The sequence below is a fragment of the Cervus elaphus genome, chromosome 6, assembly GCF_910594005.1.
Source record: "Cervus elaphus chromosome 6, mCerEla1.1, whole genome shotgun sequence".
NCBI classification, from domain to species: Eukaryota; Metazoa; Chordata; class Mammalia; order Artiodactyla; family Cervidae; genus Cervus; species Cervus elaphus.
The window spans coordinates 13029545-13052880 of NC_057820.1; the positions used below are offsets into that span (position 1 = coordinate 13029545).

Sequence of the window (23336 nt, forward strand, 5' to 3'; positions counted from 1 at the left end):
TTTACAAGCCACAGGTACATGTGTTTTATATGTATATATTATATATATAATTATTGTGTATTTATATATAAAATATATATTGTATTATATTTAAAATTACAAAGAATATATATATATATATAAGTGACAAAAATTGAACAAGATTAACATAAATAAAATTTAATTCTAAAAACTAGGTTAAAAAAAGACTAGGTAAGAATAACATAAAGGATATAGAAAAAGAGGTGATCATAGTAAAACGTACTACTACTATGTTTTTTAAAAAGAAAGTAGAAATATTGTTTAATTCAATACCTTGCTAAGTAAGATGATGTAGATGTTAAAATTTAAATGTAAGCACTAAAAGTTTAGAAATAGCCAAGATGTCAATGTATGACAAAAACCACTACAATATTGTAAAGTAATTAGCCTCCAACTAATAAAAATAAATGAAAAAAAAAAACTGAATCAATGAACTTTAAAATCAATGGTAGACAGAAAGCGCGGCACATAAAGATAGCAGTAATATCAGTCACTATAATAGGGATGAACATGCTGTCCTCACTAAATAATAGTCAAACTCTCAGTCTGGATATTTTAAAAATCTGTGCATGGCCTATTTACAAGAGTGCAGCAAAAAACATGAGGATAGATAGTGAAAAACTGTATATAATGAGATGTAAAAAGATAGATCAGGAGAAGAATATAGGTCAAAATTGACATCACAGCAAAAAATTTTTTTTCAGGTTAATGAGAATAAACTACAAAATGATAAGAAAAATTCACATCTCTGAAGTTGTATGCTGATACAAAATTGAAAAATATATGAAGCAAAACTTGCTGTAATCATAAGGAAATATAACAAGTCAAATATTTGATGGGAGACTTTCACCTGTCTCATGTGGAGGTAGATCAAAGGGACAGAAAATAAGATACAATTAACAAATTTAAGCTGCTGCATGGAAATAGATCCCTGCAAGAAACAAAGTGAATAGTCAGAACACTGGTTGAGAAGGTATTGTCAGCATATATACATGTCAAAAGTTTAGTCTTCAATACGTAAACAGCTCCTACAAATAACTAGGGCTTCTCAGAATCAGGTAAAGAATCTGCCTGCAATGCAGGAGAGCCAGGTTTGATCCCTGGGTCGGGAAGATCCCTTGAAGAAGGGAATGGTTACCCACTCCAGTATTCTTGCCTGGAGAATTCAGGACAGAGGAGCCTGGAAGGCTATAGTCCATGGGGTTGCAGAGAGTTGGACAAGACTGAGCAACTAACACACACACACACACATATGACTAATTAGAGAATCAAACAGCTTCATAGATAAATGGATGATGAATAACAACAGGATGCACAGAAGAGAAGGCCCAAGTGGCAAATGAATCTGTGACTAGATAACAGACTTACTGGGGTTCAATTGTGTCCACTCAAAATAAATGTGTTGAAATCCTTGAGCCACCAGGGAATGTGTTGAAACCCAAACCCCCAGTGCCTCAGAATCTGACTGTGTTTGAAGACAGGGGGGTCTTCGAAGAAGTAATTAAGGGTAAACTCGGTCATTAATGAGAATCCTAATCCATCTGACTGGTCTCCTTATAAGAGGAAGAAATTTGGACACAGACACACCCAGAGGGACCATCATGTGAGGACGCAGGGAGAAGACAGCCATCAGCAAACCCAAGGGAGAGGCCCCAGGTTGACACTTTGATGTCGGGCTTTCAACCCTGCCAAACTGTGAGAGAGGAAATTGCTGTCTTTTAAGCTCCTCACCCCACTCCACCCCTGTCTATGGTATTTTCTTATGGCATCCCTGCAAACTAATGCACTCATAATCAAAACTCTTGGTGCAAACATTTTGGTGCATGTATTTTTGTATATGCAGGTGAACGTCTTTGCTGAATATCTGCAGAAGAAATTGTTGGATAACCGGGCATGTTTTTGTTCAGCTTGAGTTGTTACTTAGTCGCTAAGTCATGTCCAAGTCTTTGTGACCCCATGGACTGTAGCTTCCCAGACTCCTCTGTCCATTGGGATTACCCAGGCAAGAATACTGGAGTGAGTTGCCATCTCCTTCTAAAGGGGATCTTCCCAAACCAGGGATCATTTCCCTCATTTCCTGCATTGGCAGCCACCAGGGAAGCCGTGTTCAACCTAAGTTTAGTTCAGTTCAGTCACTCAGTCATGTCCAACTCTTTGCGACCCCATGGACTGCAGCACGCCAGGCTTCTCTGTCCATCACCAACTCCTGGAGCTTACTCAAACTCATGTCCATTGAGTCCGTGATGCCATCCAACCGTCTCATCCTCTGTCATCCCTTTCTGCTCCTGCCTTCAATCTTTCCTAGCATCAGGGTCTTTTCCAATGAGTCAGTTCTTCGCAACAGGTGGCCAAAGTATTGGAGTTTCAGCTTCAGCATCAGTCCTTCCAATGAATATTGAGGACTGATTTCTTTTAGGATGGACTGGTTGGATCTCCTTGTAGTCCAATGGACTCTCCAGAGTCTTCTCCAACACCACAGTTCAAAAGCGTCAATTCTTTGGTGCTCAGCTTTCTTTATAGTCCAGCTCTCACATCCGTACATGACTACTGGAAAAAGCATAGCTTTGACTAAATGGATCTTTGTTGGCAAAGTAATGTCTCTGCTTTTTAGTATGCTGTCTAGGTTTGTCATAGCTTTTCTTCCAAGGAGCAAGCATCTTTTAATTTCATGGCTGCAGTCACTATCTGCAGTGATTTTGGAGCCCCCCAAAATAAAGTCTCTCATTGTTTCCATTGTTTCCCCATCTGTTTGGCATGAAGTTATGGGACTGGATGCCATCATCTTAGTTTTCTGAATGTTGAGTTTTAAGCCAACTTTTTCACTCTCCTCTTTCACTTTCATCAAGAGGATCTTTAGTTCTTTGCTTTCTGCCATAAGGGTGGTGTCATCTGCATATCTGAGGTTATTGACATTTCTCCCAGCAATCTTGATTCCAGCTTGTGCTTCATCCAGCCTGGCATTTTGCATAATGTACTTTGCATATAAGTTAAATAAGCAGGTTGACAATATGCAGCCTTGATGTATTCCTTTCCCGATTTGGAACCAGTCTGTTGTTCCATGTCCAATTCTAACTGTTGCTTCTTGACCTGCATACAGATTTCTCAGGAGGCAGGTCAGGTGTTCTGATATTCCCATCTCTTGAAGAATTTCCCACAGTTTGTTGTGATTCACACAGTCAAAGGCTTTGGTGTAGTCAATAAAGCAGAAGTATATGTTTTTCTGGAACTCTCTTGCTTTTTCTATGATCCTATGGATGTTGGCAATTTGATCTCTGGTTCCTCTGCCTTTTCTAAATCCAGCTTGAACATCTGGAAGTTCATGGTTCACGTACTGTTGAAGCCTGGCTTGGAGGATTTTGAGCATTACTTTGCTAGCATAGATACTCAACCTGAGTAGATACCACTAAATAGTTTCCCAAAGTATTTGGCCAATTTGGATTACAGTCAGCAGTGTGTGATAGGCAGGGCTGATACAGAGCCAGCTACTTGTGCTATTGTCCCTAGTTCTTATTTTAGCCATTTTGTTGGGTGTGATGAGAAACCACATTTTCATTTTGATCTGCACTTCTCTAGTGAGGCTGAACACTTATCCCTCCTTTTGTTCAAGCAACTTTTCAAATCTCTTGCCCTTTTTTCTTTCACTGTAAATGGATGAACTTAAGCTAATTTTATTCACTTTTGAACAGGTATTTTCATATGGTTCATAATTTGTTATTGCAGTTCAGTTGCTAACTGACTCTTTGCGACCCCATGGACTGCAGTACACCAGGCTCCTCTGTCCTCCTCTGTCTCCAAGAATTTGCTCATATTTATGTCGGTGATACTAACCATCATGCCAAAGGGTAAATAGTAAAAATTCCTTCTTCTAGTCCTAAAACCAGGCCATCAAGTGATCCTGCCCACATCATAGTTGTCAATCTTATAATTCCAGAGATCTTTTATATATGCATAAATAACCCATATATTATTTTTTTAAGTCCTTCCACTTTTTACCCAAATGGCTTAGTATACTGAACATTGTTGTGTACATTGCTTTTTTTGATAACAGTTTCACTGAGATATAAATTCACATGCTATAAAATTTGAACATGCACAGTTTTAAATGCACAATTCAGTAGTTTTAAATATATTCACAAGTTGCATAACCATCACCACTATCTAATTTTAGAACATTTCTGTCATCCCTAAAAAACACTTAATATCTATTAGCCATCAGTCTTTACTCCCTGTACTCTTCTCCCATATGTTTTTTTTTTCCTAGAAATTTCACTGTTTTGTATCATACATTAAGATTTACAGTCCTTCTGAAATTTTTAGGTGTGTATGATATGTGGCCTGTCAGAATTCATTTTTTCCTCATAGACATACAATTGATGCAGAACCATTTACTGAAAAACCTCCCATTTGCCACTGGATGATATGCCCCTCCTCCTTTTAAAAAATAAATCAAGTGTATGGCTTTAAATAAGGCAAACTTTCTAGGTGCTTGTTTGGGCTTAGTGAAATAGATGTAAGGTCTTCTCTGGTAGCACAGTGGTAAAGAATCTGCCTGCAATGCAGGAGACACAGGAGGCAAAGGTTTGATCCCTGGGTCAGGGAAGATCGCCTGGAGGAGGAAATGGCAACCCGCTCTGGTTTTCTTGCCTGGGAAATCCCACAGACAGCGGAGCCTGGTGGGCTGCATGCAGTCCATGGGGTCACAAAGAGTCAGACACGACTGAGCAACTTATCACACGTGTGAGCATGCGCTAAATAGATATAATTGTATATTCCTCTGGAGTTATTGCAAGGATTGCAAGAGTAAGAATGTGATACACATTCATCACATCATATATTTAGCATCAGAATATTAGCATTATTCATTTAGCCACTCATTTTTATAACTAGTTCCCCTTAAGGCTTTCTATGTGCTTCCCACTGTGCTGGTTGCTTATTTCACTTTATGTAATCCCACAGAGAAAGGATGTGATTTCTGTTGTTTACTTCCATATCCACAGCACCTAGACCAGTGTCTGACATATGGTTGGTACTCAGTACATTTGTGTAACAAGCTATCTTGTGCCTGTGAGCATAAGAAGAAATATGGAGAGCGCCTCACTGCAGCATTACTTATAACAAGGGACACGTAAAACCAGCTGTGCTGAGTATCAGTAGGAAATAGACAATATTTATAAATAAAAAATGAAATTTATACATGGTAATAGCATATAGGGCACTATATTAAGATGATTCAAATAATGTTATGAATGAGTCAACCATCACAATTTCCAAATGCATGAAACAAAATTTAATAGCACTGGAAGGAAAAGCAGAAAGACCCACAGTTATACCTGAGGGCATCTTAGCAATTGATAGAACTTCTAGACAGAAAGTCAGCAAAGATATAAAAGGATGAACTTCACCATGACCAAGAGTACCTAGCTGACATTTGTAGAATGTTTCAACAAGTAACAGCAGAAAGGACTTTTTTTTTCAAGTGTCCGTGGAAAGTTCACAAATATAGATCTGGTTCCTGGTTCATAAAATAAACCTCAACAAACTTTAAAAAATGAAATCATAACAGAACATGTGCTATGACCATAATGCAACCACACTAGACCATACTAACAGAAGGACTGTAGGAAAATCTCCAGATATTTGTTAATTAAACACAGACTTCTAATAATCCTTGGGTTAAAGAAGAGGCCTCAGAAGAAATAAAGATACATACAAGTGTGAATGAAAACACAAAATTTGTAGGATTCAGCTAAAGCTGTGATGATAGGGAAATTTATAGTTCTGGATGTTTACATTTGGAAAGGGAGAAGGTCTCAAATTTTGATCTGTTTTTCATCTCAAAAAACTAAAAGAATGAAGAGAAAAATAAACCCAAAGAAAGAAAAAAGAAGGGAAATAATAGAGTATAATCAATGAAATTGAAGAGAAGAAAGCAATAGAAAAAAAAAAATCAATGGAACAGCAAGCTTGTTCTTCAGAAAAAAAGCTTGATGAAACTTTAGCAAGACTGACTCACAGAAACTGAGGGAAGTACAAATTATGAAAATCAGGAATAAAACAGAGGCTATTGCTAAAGATTCTTCAGCCATTAAAAGGATAATAAGGGAATACTGTGAAAAGCTTTATACTCATAAATTTGACAGTTTAGAAGAAATGGAACAATTTCTCAAAATCTACATACTACCAACACTTAACCAAGAAAAAATTAAATAATCCTATCACTTTTATATAAACTGAATTCATAATTTAAAAGCTCCTGAAGAATGAAATTCCATGTCCAGATAGTTTCACTGGAGAGTTCTAACAAATATTTAAAGAACTAATACTGATTTTATACAATCTCTTCCAGGAAATCCAGGAAATAGAAGAGAAATGAGCACTTCCCAATTCATTTTATGAACTTGCATTACCCTGATACCAAGAGCAGATAAAGATAGTGCAGTGAGAGAAAGCTAAGGACCAATATCTCCCAGGAATATAAGAATACACATAGGACACACTCTCCTAGTGTGAATTACCATTATTCACTCCCTGTTTCTTACTCCATGCCCCTTTGTAAAGAATGCAAATTATGCAGTTCTTTTGGAATCAGTCCAAGGGGAGCGGTTTGGCTCCATCTCATTCAGAAGTGAGAGCAGATTGTCTGTTCTGCACTGCCTTGTCTCTGTGCCCTGCAAAAGAGGTTGACCCATGCCCGAAGTCAATTTGTCCACATGAACGTACCAGTCGCCTCTCCTTCATTCCACATTTTCCATCTCCATCAGTCTTACTTTGTTAGGCATTGCAAAACCTTTAGAAGTAAGCAGGAGCAAGCACAAATTCAATTTACAAATTAAATGAAACCATTAAGTCATAAGAACAGGGTTCTTCACTGACGCAGAGAGATGGTACTTTAGGGTCTGCAAAACCTGCTGTGTAGCTGGCGGGTGGGGAGGGGTGTGGAGGATAAAGAAGCTCCTGGAAGCAGTGATGTAAACATCACAAAGAGACCAGTGCCCAACACAAAGCTTTCCTTTCCCATCAACCCACCACCTCCCATATTTCTTTCTGTACTATCTCCCTGCTCCCTCAGGCTTCTGCATGAAATTGACAGACTGATGTGCCACATAGATGAGATGTGGGTCCTTTGGGTGTTTGTGACTCATTCATTCTTGAGTGCGTCTGATGCTCCGGGCAATGGGCTAAATGCAGGGACACAAAGCTAGGAACAGCTTGGTCCCTGTGCCAGACAGCTGGCTGCCTGGTGGGGAGGAGAGACCAGGAGAGAGCGGGTCCCTGAGCCAGAAGGAAAGTGCCGCCAGAGCCCTGAGCAGGGATTCTGAAATGGAGCAGGACCCTGTGGTCCTTCAGCACCATGTTCTCAGCCTGCCTTTTGTCTGTGGAAACACTTTAGCCAAAGAGTAAGTTTAACCAGAGAAGTGAGAGAGGGAAGAAACCAAGGAAAGCAGTCAAACGGGGCAAAATGATACTAATTTAGTCGTTATACAAAATCAAGGACTTTAGTTCCTTGTCAAGGGCTATAGATAATATTCTGAACTGAGCTGTCTTATACTCAAACCCCCACCAGGTAGAAGAAGTTAACACATGATGACCAGACTTAGCCCTCACATAAGCTGCCACAATTTCAAGAACTGGCCTCAAGGAAATGGGGACAAACCAACCCTGGAACTCTGAAGACCAATTACTCCTTAAAACAATCAAGATGACGTGACCGATTTCAAGATGTCGAGAACTGACTGTGCTGTTTCTACATGGAGCCCCCCAACCTCCCACTGCACTGCCTTTAAAAGCTCTTGCTCGCTGATTGTTGGACATGAGTTCATCTTTGGACATGAATTCGCCTTTGGACATGAGTTCACCCTTCCTCCAGTTACTGGCATCCGAAATAAAGCAAACTTCTTTTCCACCTATCTTGTTTCTTGATTGGCTTTCAAGCGGCAAGCAGCCAGACATTACTTCCCGTAATAATTCTAGAATCTGGAGGTGGAGAAATCATCTTGGTTCAACTCTCAGCTCTGCCGTTTCCTGGCTGGGTCAGTTGGAAAAGAGTCCTTCATCTTTCTGAGTCTCAGTGCGTCCAAATCTGCCAAAGGCAGCTCATGGTAACACTTACCTCCGAGGGCCACTGGGAGGATGCAAAGAGTTAATAGACACAGGGTACGTGGAGCAGTGCCTGGCACACGGTGGGCGACACATCGCTGTTAACTATTACAGGGTGCAGAGGGACAGAAACGGGGTCACCCAGCTCCATCTTCCAGGTTAGGAGTCGTGTCCAACCCTTTGCAACCCCATGGACTGTATAGTCCATGGAATTCTCCACACCAGAATACCGGAGTGGGTAGCCTTTCCCTTCTCCAGGGAATCTTCCCAGCCCAGGGATCGAACCCAGGTGTCCTGCATTACAGGAGGGTTCTTTACCAGCTGAGCCACAAGGGAAGCCCCCTAGAAGGGGCACATCTATCTAAACCAGGGTTTCCTAGCCTTGGTGCTGTGGACACTGGGGGCCAGGTCGCACTTTGTGATGGGGGCGTCCAGTTCATTGTAGGATGTTTAACGGCAACCTTGGCCTCTACTTACTGGATGACAGTGGCACCCATTCCCCCAGTTGTAACCACCACAAATGTCTCTAGATGTTGTCAAGTGTCCCCATGAGAGCAAAGGTGCCCTGGTTGCAAACTACTGCTCTAAACTGAAAAGAGGATGATGGATGGAAAAGAGTAGAAAGGCAGAATTAGGGAACATTGTGAGTGATCAGGTAGGGATGACAGTGACAACGAAGAGTCTTCTTGGGACTGTAGGTTGATGGCCAAGGGCAAGAAATGGAAATGCAGCAATGGATCATTTGGGGCACTTGGCCTGGCATGGAACATTGAACTCCAGACCCCTTATGGCTATCCAAACTCAGGTGAGCCATCTGGGGCAACTTCTCCTGCTGAACCCCAGCTTCTGGCACAGGACTGGCTGTATGGTAGAAGCCTACAGAGTCATTGTTGGTGTGTGCATGAGCTCACGTTTGTAAAGTAGTCCCTGAGGCTATCTGCCAGCATTTCTTTTATTAAGAAAGTTCATCCATGAGCATGCTGCCAGACCACTTTGCTATTGCCCCATGAAGCCCTTTTTTTATGGACTTGGACTTTGACACATTCAGCCTATGCTGAGGAACATCATACAAAAAAATCTCCTGTTAAACTTGTGACTCTGTTCAGAGCATTTTATTATTTTTTAATATTTACTTTTTATTTGGGTGCACCAGGTCATAATTGTGACATGCAAGATTAGTAGCAGCATGTGAACTCTTAGTTGTGACATGTGGGTTCTGGTTCCTTGACCAGGGACTGAACCCAGACTTCTTGCTTTGGGACCATGGAGTCTTAGCACCAAACCACCAAGGAAGTCCACAGAACAATTGTATTTAGCTCATTGATCACACATTACAGAATGCCTTCTTTATAAGAAGCCAGTGGGGGAAAAAAAAAATAAAACTGCACTGGGAAGACCCAGAGGAATCGGGTGGAGAGAGATGGGAGGGGGGATCGGGATGGGCAATACGTGTAACTCTATGGCTGATTCATATCAATGTATGACAAAACCCACTGAAATGTTGTGAAGTAATTAGCCTCCAACTAATTTTAAAAAAATTAAAAAAAAAAACGACAAAAAAATTATCATCAGAAAAAAAAAGAAAAAAGAAGCCAGTGGGAGAGACGTCCCTCTGGCTTCTGTACCAGTAATAAACTTATGAATCATAAAAGTAAACAAGTGATTTGTTTTTTCACCTTGACCCTTGAATCATGGAGCCGATTGTGTTTCTCACTTTGTTCTGGTTGCTGGGGAAGGTTAGAGACCCATTGATGGCTCACTTCTGGCAAGCAGGCAGGTTCTTGGAGCATGAATTGGGGTATTTTTGCCTGCATCCATTTTCTTGACTTTCTTTTTTATTCTTTGACTTGACCGATAGTTTACTTATTTTCAATTGTATTATGTACATGTATTTAGCAAGTCACTTTTAATCTATTTTGGAATAAGGTAGGAAATGAATGCATTAAAAAAAAAAAACCCAACACACATGGGGTTCTTCATGCAGTGTGTGTGTGCTCAGTCATGTCTGACTCTTTGTGATCCCACGGACTGTAGCCTGCCAGTCTCCTCTGTCCATGGATTAACCCAGCAAGAATACTAGAACAGGTTACCATTTCCTTCTCCAGGGGATCTTCCCGACCAAGGGCTCAAACCCGCGTGTCCTGCCGCTCCTGCATTGGCAAGCGGATTCTTTACCACTGGGCCACCGTGATGGCCTGTGTCAATGTCCAGGTCTGGACTGATGCCTTTCTAGCTCCTGACCTTCTTTGATCTTGAATGTTGATTTCTCCATGGTCACTGTTACTGTAATCCAGTGTAGGTTTCTCATTCCTGATCTCCATCATTTCCATGACAATATGCAACAGTATCATGAGAACATAATTGTAATTCCAATCCAGGAAGAAGCAAAAGAGACAAGAGCATGGAGCCGTAGAACCGCACGAAACCACAGGGAGGTCAATACAAGGTCATTCTCTGTTCTCAGATAATAGCATTGAGACTCCGGGGAATGCAGAGTCCGTGGCCCAGGTGACAAAGGATCTGCAGCGAGAAAAAGCCATAACCAGAGTTATTGCCTAAATTATTGTTGTCTTTGCATTTTGAATTTCCTCTTTAGAATTCATTCCACTCTGCATGTTTCTCTCCTGAAAATTCATGTCGTTCTTCCAAAGAGTTCTGATGGAATATTGAATGAGATGCCCTTTGACTGTTTAGCTGTGAATTGAGAGTGCAGAACTCACTGTTATTAACATAGCATTTCAATAGTCCATCAACTATTGGAATATAAATTGAGGATCTGTAGGAGGCATATTATAGCTGATTCCTATGATTCCTTTTTGAGCATCTAAACCTTTCTCTCCAGTAGTAAGTAAGTAGAAGGATGCATCAAATGACTGTTTCAGTTCTGAGTGAATGAAGCACAACGTTAAGTAGCCTTAATCGAAAAGTACAGCCCTTGTCCATGTAAACATGAAATTCAGGGACAGACCACTCTTCTGCCTGGGTTGGAGCCCACACCTCCAGCAGGGCCTCTCTCTGCACTTAGATCTCAGCCTGGCTCAACTCCCTGCAGCTTCAGGTGGGTCTGATCTTCGTTTGGGCAACAGGATCTAAACAGTCTCACAGTTAGAGCTTCTGGCCAAGCATGCCTAGAGGAAGAGGTTTTTCTTTCAGTGTCCACATGCTGATCGCAAGAGCATCCACAAGGGGGCCTGATGAACCGACACCAGTGGCCAGTTGTTCAATCCCTCAATCGTGTCTGACTCTGTGCAACCCCACGGCTGCAGCAGTCCAGGCATCCCTGTCCTTCACAATCTCCCGGAGCTTGCTCAAACTCATGTCCATTGAGTTGGTGATGCCATCCAACCATCTCATCCACTGTAGTCCCCTTCTCCTCCTGCCCTCAATCTTTCCCAGCATCAGGGTCTTTTCTAATGAATCAGTTCTACCCATCAGGTGGCCAAAGTATTGGAGTTTTAGCTTCATCATCAGTCCTTCCAATGAATATTCAGAGTTGATTTCCTTTAGGACTGGCTGGTTTGATCTCCTTGCAGCCCAAGGGACTCTCCAGAGTCTTCTCCAACACCACAGTTCAAAAGCATCAATTCTGCAGTGTTCAGCCTTCTTTATGGTCAAATTCTCACATCCATACATGACTCCTGAAAAAACCACAGCTTTGACTAGACAGACTTTTGTCGGCAAAGTAATGTCTCTTCTTTTTAATATTCTGTCTAGGTTTGTTATAGTTTTTCTTCCCAGGAGCAAGTCTCTTTTAATTTCATGGCTGCAGTCACCATCTGCAGTGATTTTGGAGCCCCCCAAAATAAAGTCTCTCATTGTTTCCATTGTTTCCCCATCTGTTTGGCATGAAGTTATGGGACTGGATGCCATGATCTTAGTTTTCTGAATGTTGAGTTTTAAGCCAACTTTTTCACTCTCCTCTTTCACTTTCATCAAGAGGATCTTTAGTTCTTTGCTTTCTGCCATAAGGGTGGTGTCATCTGCATATCTAAGATTATTGATATTTCTCCCGGCAACATTGATTCCTGCTTGTGCTTCATCTAGCCCAGCATTTCTCATGATGTACTCTGCATACAAGTTAAAAAAGCAGGGTGACAATATACAGCCTTGACCTACTCCTTTCCCAACTTGGAACCAGTTCCATGTCCAGTTCTAACTGTTGCTTCTTGACCTGCATACAGATTTCTCAGGAGTTAGGTCAGGTGGTCTGGTATTCCCATCTCTTGAAGAATTTTCCACAGTTTGTTGTGATCCACACAGTCAAAGGCTTCAGCATAGTCAATGAAGTGGATTTTTTTTGGAATTCTCTTGCTTTTTCTATGACCCAGTGGATGTTGGCCATCTGATCTCTGGTTCCTCTGCCTTTTCTAAATCCAGCTTGAACATCTGGAAGTTCTCGGTTCATATACTATTGAAGCCTAGCTTGGAGAATTTTGAGCATTACTTTACTATCATGTGAAATGAGTGCAATAGAGGTGCATAAATTTCCTAGTCACTTTTCCTCTCTTTGTTGAGAGGAAGGAGCAGGAATCATCAAACATCCAACAGGTACACCTTAAGTGAGGAGGGAAAATCCCACAGGAATCAGAAACAGGGGAATGCAGGGTGTTTTGAGACCAGACTTTCTGCAACCAAATGGTGTCTTTTATACACTCTTCTTGAACGTAGAACAACAACAACAAAAAAATCACTTCATCATACAAAGTCAGTATTACCATGATACCAAAATGGGTCAGGACAAAGGTAGGAAAATTTGAGCCAGTGTCACTTGTAACATTTGATGCAAAAATCCTAAATGAAAAACATGAATCCAGTTTTAAAAAGTATATATAGTATATGTTATATATAGTATACTCCTATATGATATGTGTATTTATTATACATGTTATATATAATACATACATATATGTGTGTCTTATTTACTTAGATATACATATATGAGTGTGTTTATCAAGTAAGGTTTAGTTTAGAAATGCAAAGACATTTTAATGTTAAAAAAAAACCTCTGAACCCACTCAGTAAAATTTCTTAGCAGTTTAGACAGCAACTTTCTTAACTGGATAAATGTTATCCATTGGCAGTTGTCCAGTGGTTAAGACTCCACACTCCCAATGCAGGAGGCACGGGTTCAGTCCCTAGCCAGAAAACTAAGAGCCAACATGTGTGGCCAAAAAAAAAAAAAAAATGTTATCCACCAAATATCTACAGCAAACAATTTATTTCCTAGAGTTTACTAAATTCCAGAACAAAATGAAAATGAGTGATCTCACCTCTTATAACCAGTCTTTTACTGGGGGTCCTGGATAGTACAATAAAACAAGAAAAAAGAAGTAGGGGGCATACGGATTGCAAGGATATATGAACATGGCAGTTGTTGTGGAACAATCATCATCTTCATGTAATAAGTGGAAAAAGTGGGGCTTCCCTGGTGGCTCAAGAAGCAAGGAATCTGCCTGCAATGCGGGAGACCTGGGTTCGATCCCTGGGTCGGAAAGATCCCCTGGAGAAGGGAATGGCAACCTATTCCAGTATTCTTGTCTGGAGAATCCCCATGGACAGAAGAGTCTGGTGGGCTACAGTCCATGGGGTCACAAAGAGTCAGACATGACTAAGCAACTAACCCTTTCACAAGTGGAAAAAGTATTAGAAAGGTATTAGAACTAGTAACTAAGAGGTCAGCCAAGCTGCTAGATTCAAGAGAAACATAAGCAATTCCAGAGTTCATCTTCCCCTAGCAATGACCTGTGAGTACATCTTACTTTAAAAGACTATCTTCACAAATAAAATCTATTTTTAAATATCACAACCACAGGGAGGGTTCATATGTATACCGATGGCTGATTCATGCTGATGTATGACAGAAACCAACACAATATTGTAAAACAATTATCCTCCAATTAAGAATAAATTTAAAAAACAATAATGAAGTGTGATAATAACAATGATGATAATAAAAATATCATCATAAAAATGCATACATGCCAGACTTTTAAGTAGAAAATTATAAAACTTCATTGACAAGCATAAAAAGAAGACCAGACACTTAGATCATAGACCAGCCATTTCTTCTCTCTCTGGCTCCCAATCTCTCCCTATGGGACTAGATGGCATTTAAGGTTCCTTCTAGTTCTGGACCTCTCCATCCCATAAGCACAGGGTCTGTCCCCTCTTCTGTGGCTGAATCAGGTTCCCTCCCCCGGTCTGCACACCCAGGTCAGGAAACACAGCCGTGCACAACTGCAGCAGCATCCCAGCAGTGGGTGATTGTAAGCGGGGCGAGACTGAGGGGTCTGGGCCCTTGTTTTCACCCTAACACTGGCTCACTGAGAGCCTTCCTCCTTCTTCTGTCCAATGAGAGGGATAGCCTGACTGGCCCAGGGTATTAATATTCAAGGATCTGAGACACAGATCTAAGCATCCAGGACAACATCCTATCATTTTGCAGTGCCCTCATTACAGTCCATGGTTCCATGTGGATTGTGACAACCTTTTATGATTCTAGTGATTCTAGTTTACAATTGTTTGATACCATTCTTAGAGTTTATGTGTTGTCTCCTCGATCCATAAAAGGCCTAAATGCATTTCTTACTGCTTTGGGGAAAAAATACACCCCAAAACATAGTGCTCAAAATACAATCATTTAATTATCTCATGTTCTGTGAGCTGACTGGGCTCATCGGGGTGGTTCTTCGGCCCCACGTGATGTCACCTGGGGCTATAGCAAAATATCCAAATCCCCAAAGGGTCACTCCCAAGGCTGCTGATTGGCAATGGCTGGCACTGGATACTCAGCTGAGGCTGTCGAGTGGAGCACCTTGGTTTTCCTTCTCGTGGTCTCTCCATAGAGCTTCGGCACCAGCTGGGTTCCAAGCAGCCATTCCAAGTAGAAATTGCCAGTTCCCTTAAAGCTTGGGTGTTTCTTGCCAGAGCATCACTGCCTTCTAGGGCTGCAGAAACAAGCTCCTCATGGGGAGTGGCACATGTGGGGAGGACAGGGGAATGGAGTGGAGAGGAGACTGCAGCTTTGGAGACCTTATTGAAGTCCGTTGTTGTTGTTCAGTCACTGAGTCTTGTCCAGCTGTTTGCAACCCATGGATGCAGCACACCAGGCTTCCCTGTCCTTCACCATCTCCCAAAGTTTACCCAAACTCATGTCCATTGGGTCAGTGATGCCATCCAACTATCTCATCCTCTTGTCTCATCCTTCCCCTCCTGCCTTCAATCTTTCCCCGCATCAGGGTCTTTCCCAATGAGTCAGCTGTTCACATCAGGTGACCAAAGTACTGGAGATTCAGCTTCAGTGTCAGTCCTTCCAATGAATATTCAGGACTGATCTCCTTTATGATTGACTGGTTTGATCTCTTTGCAGTCCAAGAGACTCTCAAGAGTCTTCTCCAAAATCACAATTCGAAAGCATCAATTCTTTGATGCTCAGCCAAAGTCTAATTAAAGCATGCACTAAAAATGAAGTAATGTATTGGAGACCAGCATTGGTTCAAGTGCCAGTTGTCAGCCCAGAGCCAGAGGACTGGTACTGCACCTTAGGGCACTGTGACTTAGCATCAGTGCCTCTCTCTGAGCCTCAGCTTGCCCTTCTGGAAAATGGGGCCATTGGTCTTGAGGGCATGGGAGACATCACCATCCCTAACTTTCTCTGCTCCTCGGTGCTCCTAGGTACTCCTTCCAGGACGAGGAGGACATGTTCATGGTGGTGGACCTGCTGCTGGGAGGGGACCTGCGTTATCACCTGCAGCAGAATGTACATTTCACAGAAGGGGACGTGAAGCTCTACATCTGCGAGCTGGCCCTGGCCCTGGAGTATCTGCAGCGGTACCACATCATCCACAGGTAACATCATCCCCAGAGGTATGCCAGGGGGTAGGGTGTGATGGGAGGAGTCTGCAGCCGTGGAGAGTATTTTCTCACTGACATTCTCTAGATGTGGCAGTGCATGGAGATCATAAAAAGCAGAGTAACGTCATGATTGCTCATACCTTCTCTGCAGACAGCCTACTCTGTTGTCACCTGCATTGAGGTGGAACACCGCCCCTGCCCGTGTGCCCTCCTCTCTTGGTACCCCCTGCTTAGAGGCGTGCCTGGCCTTTGCTTTTCCATTCTGGTATGTCTTTGGGAGCCTGGAGTGTTCAGGCTCAGGTTAGAAAGCGTGGCATGAGTTGGGAACATGAGGGATTCTACTCTCTTCCTTTCCATACTTTGAAATCAATGCTGTGCATCGTGGAGGATTTCTTCCTCTTGTGAAGCTTTGGTGCTGGCTTTGGGCCCTGGGTATAAGCCCTGAGTCTTCGCTGCTTCCTCAGGACCTTGACTTTTCCCTGCCTGTTCACAGCACAGATGAGTAAGGTAAGTTTGATTGTAGAGGCAGGAGGCAGCAAGAGGCTTCAGAAAGCAATGGGATCCTTGTTTAGTCGCTAGGTCGTGTCTGAGTCTTTTGTGATCCTATGGACTGTAGCCCGCCAGGCTGTTCTGTCCATGGGATTTTCCAGGCGAGAACACTGGTCGTGGTGGAAGATCTCCTTCTCCAGGGGATCGTCTCAATCCAGGGATCAAACCTGCCTCTCCTGCATCTCCTGTGTTGGCCGGTGGATTTTTACCATAGAGCCCCAGGGAAGTCCAGCAGCGGGATCCTTAATGAAGTCTTCTCTCTGACCACAGAGGAGGGGGCGTGAGCGGCTGCAGGTCTGTGCACCCATGGTCTTGCACTGTGCCTAGAGGGTCTTCTAATTGTACAACTTGGGAAGACTTGGGAAAGACAAGGACTTGAATCTCAGGGTAAAGATGGTAGATTAAGCACACGTAGACACACACACACACACAAGATGGTAGATTAAGCACACACAGACACACACACACAGACACAGACACACACACACACATTTTCTCGCTTCTAAAATCTCCATAAAACGGCAATGAAATATGTTTGAAAAATGGTAAATTCACAAGGATGGAGAAAACTTAAGAGGAGACTATAGCAAAACACAGGGGAAATTGGAAAGATGTTTCGTGGTAAGTGGCTTATGACACCAGAAGCTGAATTTTGAGTTGTGCCTGGAAATAATCATGAATTGATAGGTGCTAAAGAATCTCTTGAAAGGCTCAGGAATGAACAGTCATCCACAATGATGGAAGGAGGAAGAAGGGATAAAAGAGAGGCTAAGATGGTGTGCAGGGTTTTAAAGCCTTTTAAGACATTTTAAAAAGCACCAATCTGCTTGCCCATCCTGAATAACTGGATGTCTGTCCCTTCCTCTTCCAAGCGGAAGACTGAAGGCTTATTTGCTAAAGAGAGTAAAACAGAGAGCGTTTGAACTGAAGAACATTAAGCCTCTTGAGTTGGGATGCAGTACTGAAGACAGCATAACTAGACGCATCCATACCAGATGCTGAAATAACACACCCACTCCACTTCCAGCTAGGCTCAAAACTTCATCTTCCAGGCTGGACACTGGAATGATTTCCATGGGGATGTGGCTGAGCCAAGGGGAATGAGATTATGACATCAGAAGTTCCCCAGTTCCCTTGGAGTGTAGTTCACAGTCAGCAAGACCTGCTCATTTGCTGTAAGGTCCCAACTAGGTTAGTGACGACTAAAGATTATCAGACATCCAGAGAAATCTTCTAACATGAATAGTGAGAGCCACGCAATCAAATGGGAAAAAGAAAAACAGCTTGTAATAAACAGAGACTCTGCCAGGAGAAAGAACTATCAAAAGAATCGTGCTCAGTATTTTCAGAGGAATGAACAGATTTTTGCAATTGTAAAATAAATGCAATGTTTACTTAAAATTCAAAGAACAAACTTCAGATCAGAGTTCTCATAAATTAAAAACATGAAAGTAGAAATGAAATATTCAAAAGATGTGTTGGAAGACAAAGTTAAGGATATTCCTTATACAGTAGAATGAGAAGGAAAAAAATATATATATAAGAGAATTAGAGGGCCAGTACAGTAAGTTCAATATCAGACAGAGAAAGAAGAAAGGGAGAGAGAGAGAGACAGAGAGAAAGAAAGAAAATAGGGATGGAGGGAGTGAAGAAAAGTGAGAAAACATTCCCTGGTGGCCCAGCTGGTAAAGAATCCACCTACAATACGGGAGACCTGGGTTTGATTCCTGGGTTGGGAAGATTCCCTGGAGAAGGGAAAGTCTACCCACTCCCGTATTCCGGCCTGGAGAATTCCATGGGCTGTATAGTCCATGGGGTCACAAAGTGTCAGACACCACTGAACGACTTTCACTTCACTTCATAGAGGGGAAGAAATCATCAATGAAATAAAGAAATTCTCTCAGACCTGAAATATATGAGTTTCCAGATTGAAGGGTTCACCAAGGCTACAGTGTAATGACTAGAAACAGACATAAATCAAAACAAACTTCAAAGCCAATAAGTCTGCACAGAAGAACAGGATATAAAGGCTGAGGAATCAGGATCCTTTGGGATTATCTATCACTAGAAGGCGGTGGAAACATGCTAATCAATCAAATCTGAGATGTACGTTTTTACAAGTTCAAGGTCTCAAAAAATATATCTCTCGTATATCTTATCTCAAGTAGTTAGAAAATGACGTGAACTCTACTAAAATGAAGGACTAAATCAAGGAGGAAGAAATGGAATACGGAAAGCCGGAGCTCCAGCAAAGGAGAGAAAGAGGCATAAGAAATCTTCACGATGATGGGAGGGTCATCGATGTCAGCTGTGCCTAAAGTGTAAACCATGACTAGTTCTGATTGGAGTCAGATCAAAAGACCCTTGGAGAGTCTTCTTCAGGAAGAGTGAGCTGATAGAAATGGTTGATATCTGGCTGCCTTGAGAGATTTATTTAGTTGGTTAAGAATCTGAAGTTGAATAGATGAGGTCAGGAGAAAAAAACCTCAACAATAACAGAAGATACTTTTTAACTCCAAGGAATCAAAGTGTTAGCTAGGACATTGGATATCATACAGTTTACTACTTGAAACATCTCTGTGTAGCATGCTTAGTCATAATTCCCTAAACCCTGAAAATTGACCTAACCAGAAAAATATATTAATACCCCATTGGGGAAGTGAGGGAGTGGGGAAATAAGTGTCTCTTGGGGACACATAAAGGAAAAAGACTGCTACATACTCTTTCATCCATAGTGGGAAGACAGTAGATAGAGCTGGAAACTGAAAAATCAATGAGTCCTATATATTTCGAGGTAAGGAGCTAAATACCAAAATTATAGCCTGAGACATACGAATAGATGGAGAGGGAGAAGTGGGAGAGAAAGTGATATGATTTGTTGCTAAAAATTGTAACAAAACTTTCAGTACAGTTTGATTCTTGGAATTGTTCGCATGTATAATTTTGACACAAATAGTATGCAAATGAAGAAGAAGGAGGAAGAGAAGAAGTATTTAGAAAGAGGAAGGGGGAAGAGGCGAGGCTGCAGTAGTCGCCACGGTAACAGTGGTAGTGGTAATAGCCCCAGCGGCCTTGGCCACATAGGAGTAAAGGGAATGTTCAATGAAATGCGGCCTGCTTACGGAGGCCCATTGTTCATTCACACAGTCCAAGACTAGCTTTTGCCCGCGGGAATTCTGGCCCTAGAGTCTCTGCCTGTAAGCCCTGTGCTATGTTTGTTAAGGAAGGTCATCCGGTACCAGAGAAGACTCTGTGGGCCGGCTGGGCTGCTCTGAAGGCACAGAAAGGAATGAACTCTTTACTAATCTCTTGTACAATCTCTTGTGTCATTCACCAATTTTCACAGCCATTTCCCTGCTAGTGTGCAGTAGATGTGCAGTAGAATAGCAATAGATGATCTGTTTGCCTACATCCCCCCAGACTGAGTCTTTGTGGACCTGAGTGAGACAGAGGCCAGCATCCCAGAGCAGACAGACCAGGCGAAAAGGAAACTGTCAGTGAAGAGCATGGTGGTTGGGGGACATCCATGGCACTGCACTGCTTAAGACTTCACCTTTCAATGTAAGAGGTGCAGGTTCTATCCCTGGTTAGGGAGCTAAGATTCCACATGCCTCGAAGCCAAAAAACATAAAGCAAAAGCAATATTGTGGCAAATTCAATAAAGACCTTAAAAATGGTCTACATCACACACACACACACACATAAATCTTTTAAAAAAAGAGCAGGGTTGTTGGAACCATTTCATTATATTTCAATAAATACTTTAAAGTTGCTCTCTGTGGGGTCACCTGTCCTCAGATTCTAAATCTACGTTGGAGAAAAGGAGCTATCCAACAATATAGGGAAATTGTTTTTAAAAAAAATCCCCTAAGTAAATGGAATTACCTTACCATTTGTAAACTTACAGACTTGGCAGACATTTGAGTCAGGTTTTCCCCGTCTCCCATATGGTTGAACAAATCTCTTTTTCACTGTAAATATGTGTACAGACTTGAAATGATGTGTGTCTGTACACAATGTGCAGGGGGATATAGGACTGTGTTGTGCAAGGTTGCTCATTCATTCAACAGCCAATCTTATAAGTCCCCCACTGCATATGTACAAGACATTTTTGCTGCCATATTTTATACTGACTGATGAATGTTGCTGCTTCCCAAGGAGCCACACTTGCAAGTGGTGGAATCATTCCACAAATGCAAGCCTGAGTTGAATTGCCAGTAATTTCTTATCTTCTATCTTGGTGGACTCGGACATGTGACTTAACTTTTCGGACCTCCCTTTCCTCATCTGCAACATGGGCCTGATGACATCTACTTTGCCGGGCTCTGATGAAAATTCCATGAGAAAAATTTCATAAAGGATTTAACGGTGCCTGGGAGAGGGTGGAATGGGGCCTTAAGTGCCTCATTCCTCTTCCTTTCGTCTGAGGAGTTGACTTTGAAGCCAGGTGTTCATTTATCCTCAGTGGTGACAAACCTCCATCCTTTGAGGCTGATGTTGAGGATTTATAGAATATAAAAGGGATATATGTATACCTATGGCTGATTCATGTTGAGGTTTGACAGAAAACAGCAAAATTCTGTAAAGCAATTATCCCTCAATAAAAAAATAAATAAATTTTAAAAATAGGTATTTCAGAGTATAACCCAGAGAGTCTGAAAGCACTGAAGCAGGGAAATACCACTGTGGGTTCAAGATAAATCATTGTTTTAAAACAATTAGAAGATCTACTTTTTAGAGCACTTGAGTTGGCCCTTCAATCTTCCAAAACACTGGGCTAGGAAGCATGCCAGCCCTAGGAGGAAAATGACTGGTGGGACCCTGTGCCCACACCAGGGGGCACTCCCTGGATGGAGGAGGCAACCCCCCTAGAGGCCAGATTACTGCAGTCCAGGGGGAGCACCCAGGACAGGACATCACATAGTGGCAGAAGGGAGCTCTGAGGAGGGCACCCAGCCCAGACTGAGGTGGGGGCAGGGCAGGGAGCACAGAGGAGCACAGAGGATTGGATCCAATCCAATCCAAATGTGGCAAGTCTTCCTCTGGGACGTGCATCTGTGATTTGTAGGACAAATAACCATTAGTTTGGAGAAGACAAATGCAGGAGACACTGGGCAGATGGGCTCCTAGAGAGAATTTGGGTGGGTAAAGCCTGCACTGGTCAGCTCGGTAGGGAGCACGTCCTGAGAACCCCACTGATGTTAACCATTGATGGGCTGAAGTTTGGGAATGACCTAGCTCAACTGGTAATCAAGAATAACCTTCACTGAAGGCCCCTCCCCGGAGGGCTCTTCAGCCAGAGCTGGTCACTAGATACCCCGAAGGGCCAGGTCATACAAAATCAGATGAGTAACAACAGCGCCAGTGAATAAAGCTTATTAAACTCTTCTGTGTCGACACTACTTTAAACTAGACATATGAATATATGCATACATATAAGCATGTGTATGTGTGTGTTCACATATATGTGTGTATAAATATGGGCTTCCCAGGCGGCATTAGTATTAAAGAACCCTCCTGCCAATACAGGAGATGTAAGAGACGTGGGTTTGGTCCCTGGCTTGGGAAGATGCCCTGGAGGAGGGCATGGCAACCCACTCCAGTGTTCTTGCCTGGAGAATCCCATGAACAGGGGAGCTTTACGGGCTATAGTCCATGGGGTCACAGAGAGTCACATACTACTGAAGCAACTTAGCATGAGCATATATGTGCGTGTGTGTGTTAATAAACATACCAATATCGTCTCATTTAATTCTCATGTCAGTCCATTGGGCAAGATACTATGATTATCCTCATTTGTCAAGGTGATTGGATAATTTGCACCCTGACACACACCTGGCAGGTCATAAGCCAGGGTTCAAACCGAGACTGTCTGATCTCAACTCTACCCTGTACCTCACACTGATGAGCATGCTCTGTCCTGACTTTCTTATCTTTCAAAATGCATTGAACTGTTGATAGAGCACTTATATGAAGAAGGGTGCTTCCACATCTGAAAATATCAATATGCACAGATGGGTCTCATCAACCCCCCAAGGAAGGCTGTATTCTAGCAGCGGCCATGAAGCAAGGAAGGCTTCTAGTGGTGACGCCCCTAGCCTGTAAGTCACACCTGCCTTACTGTCTGGCACAGAGTAAGTGCTCCATAACTATATATTGAATCAATGAAGAAATACTCAAGAGAGGAAAGACATGCCTTACTTGAAATTACTTGAAAACACAAGTTCAAATGCAGTGGGTCACTATCTATATCTTGCACTGCTTCCTATAATTTTTCTGCCCAAATATCCCTTGATATCTGAAGAGTCAGCTCTCAAAAGTTTCCCAAAGTAGCTTGCCACAAACATGAAATTCCTTTGAAATCTCATGTTTGATGTTAAAAATTTCCTGAAGTTTCACTGCAAAATATAGTCATAATTCTTTTGATACGTAACTACCTTTCATCACAAAAATAAAGGGTATGAACAATAAAGGCTTCTCAGAGTCTCCTTGATCAATGGCAGGTACTGTTGTATTACATCTATCAATTTGGGGAAAATGAACTGATCTGAAGAAAGCTCATGGCTCAGGTGAGGTTCAGGGCACCAGTAATTCTTTCCTCTGTCTTGTAATTTTAGATCCAATCCAATCTAAATATGAGCCGGTATAAACAGCAAGCTTGTTCACTCTTTAGAACAGAGCAGAGACCTAAATGCTAATTGAAGTGGGTTTAGGGAAATATTTTCAAGTTTCTTTTGGAGAAAAATTTTCATCAGTGAGGTTACTTCTATCAAATTGTGGTCTGAAGATGCCTGAAAGCCCTAGGGCAATATCTT

At 42.1% G+C, this 23336-nt stretch overlaps 1 protein-coding gene across 3 annotated transcripts in view; it reads left to right on the plus strand.

The window, feature by feature from the left end:
• Positions 1–23336, plus strand: part of STK32B (serine/threonine kinase 32B) — a 373746-nt gene that overhangs the window by 215534 nt on the left and 134876 nt on the right. For all 3 annotated transcript variants that reach the window (XM_043906203.1, XM_043906205.1, XM_043906206.1), the window contains exon 4: positions 15793–15966. In XM_043906203.1, coding sequence (XP_043762138.1) covers positions 15793–15966 — 174 coding nt within the window. The remainder of the gene's footprint in view (positions 1–15792; positions 15967–23336) is intronic.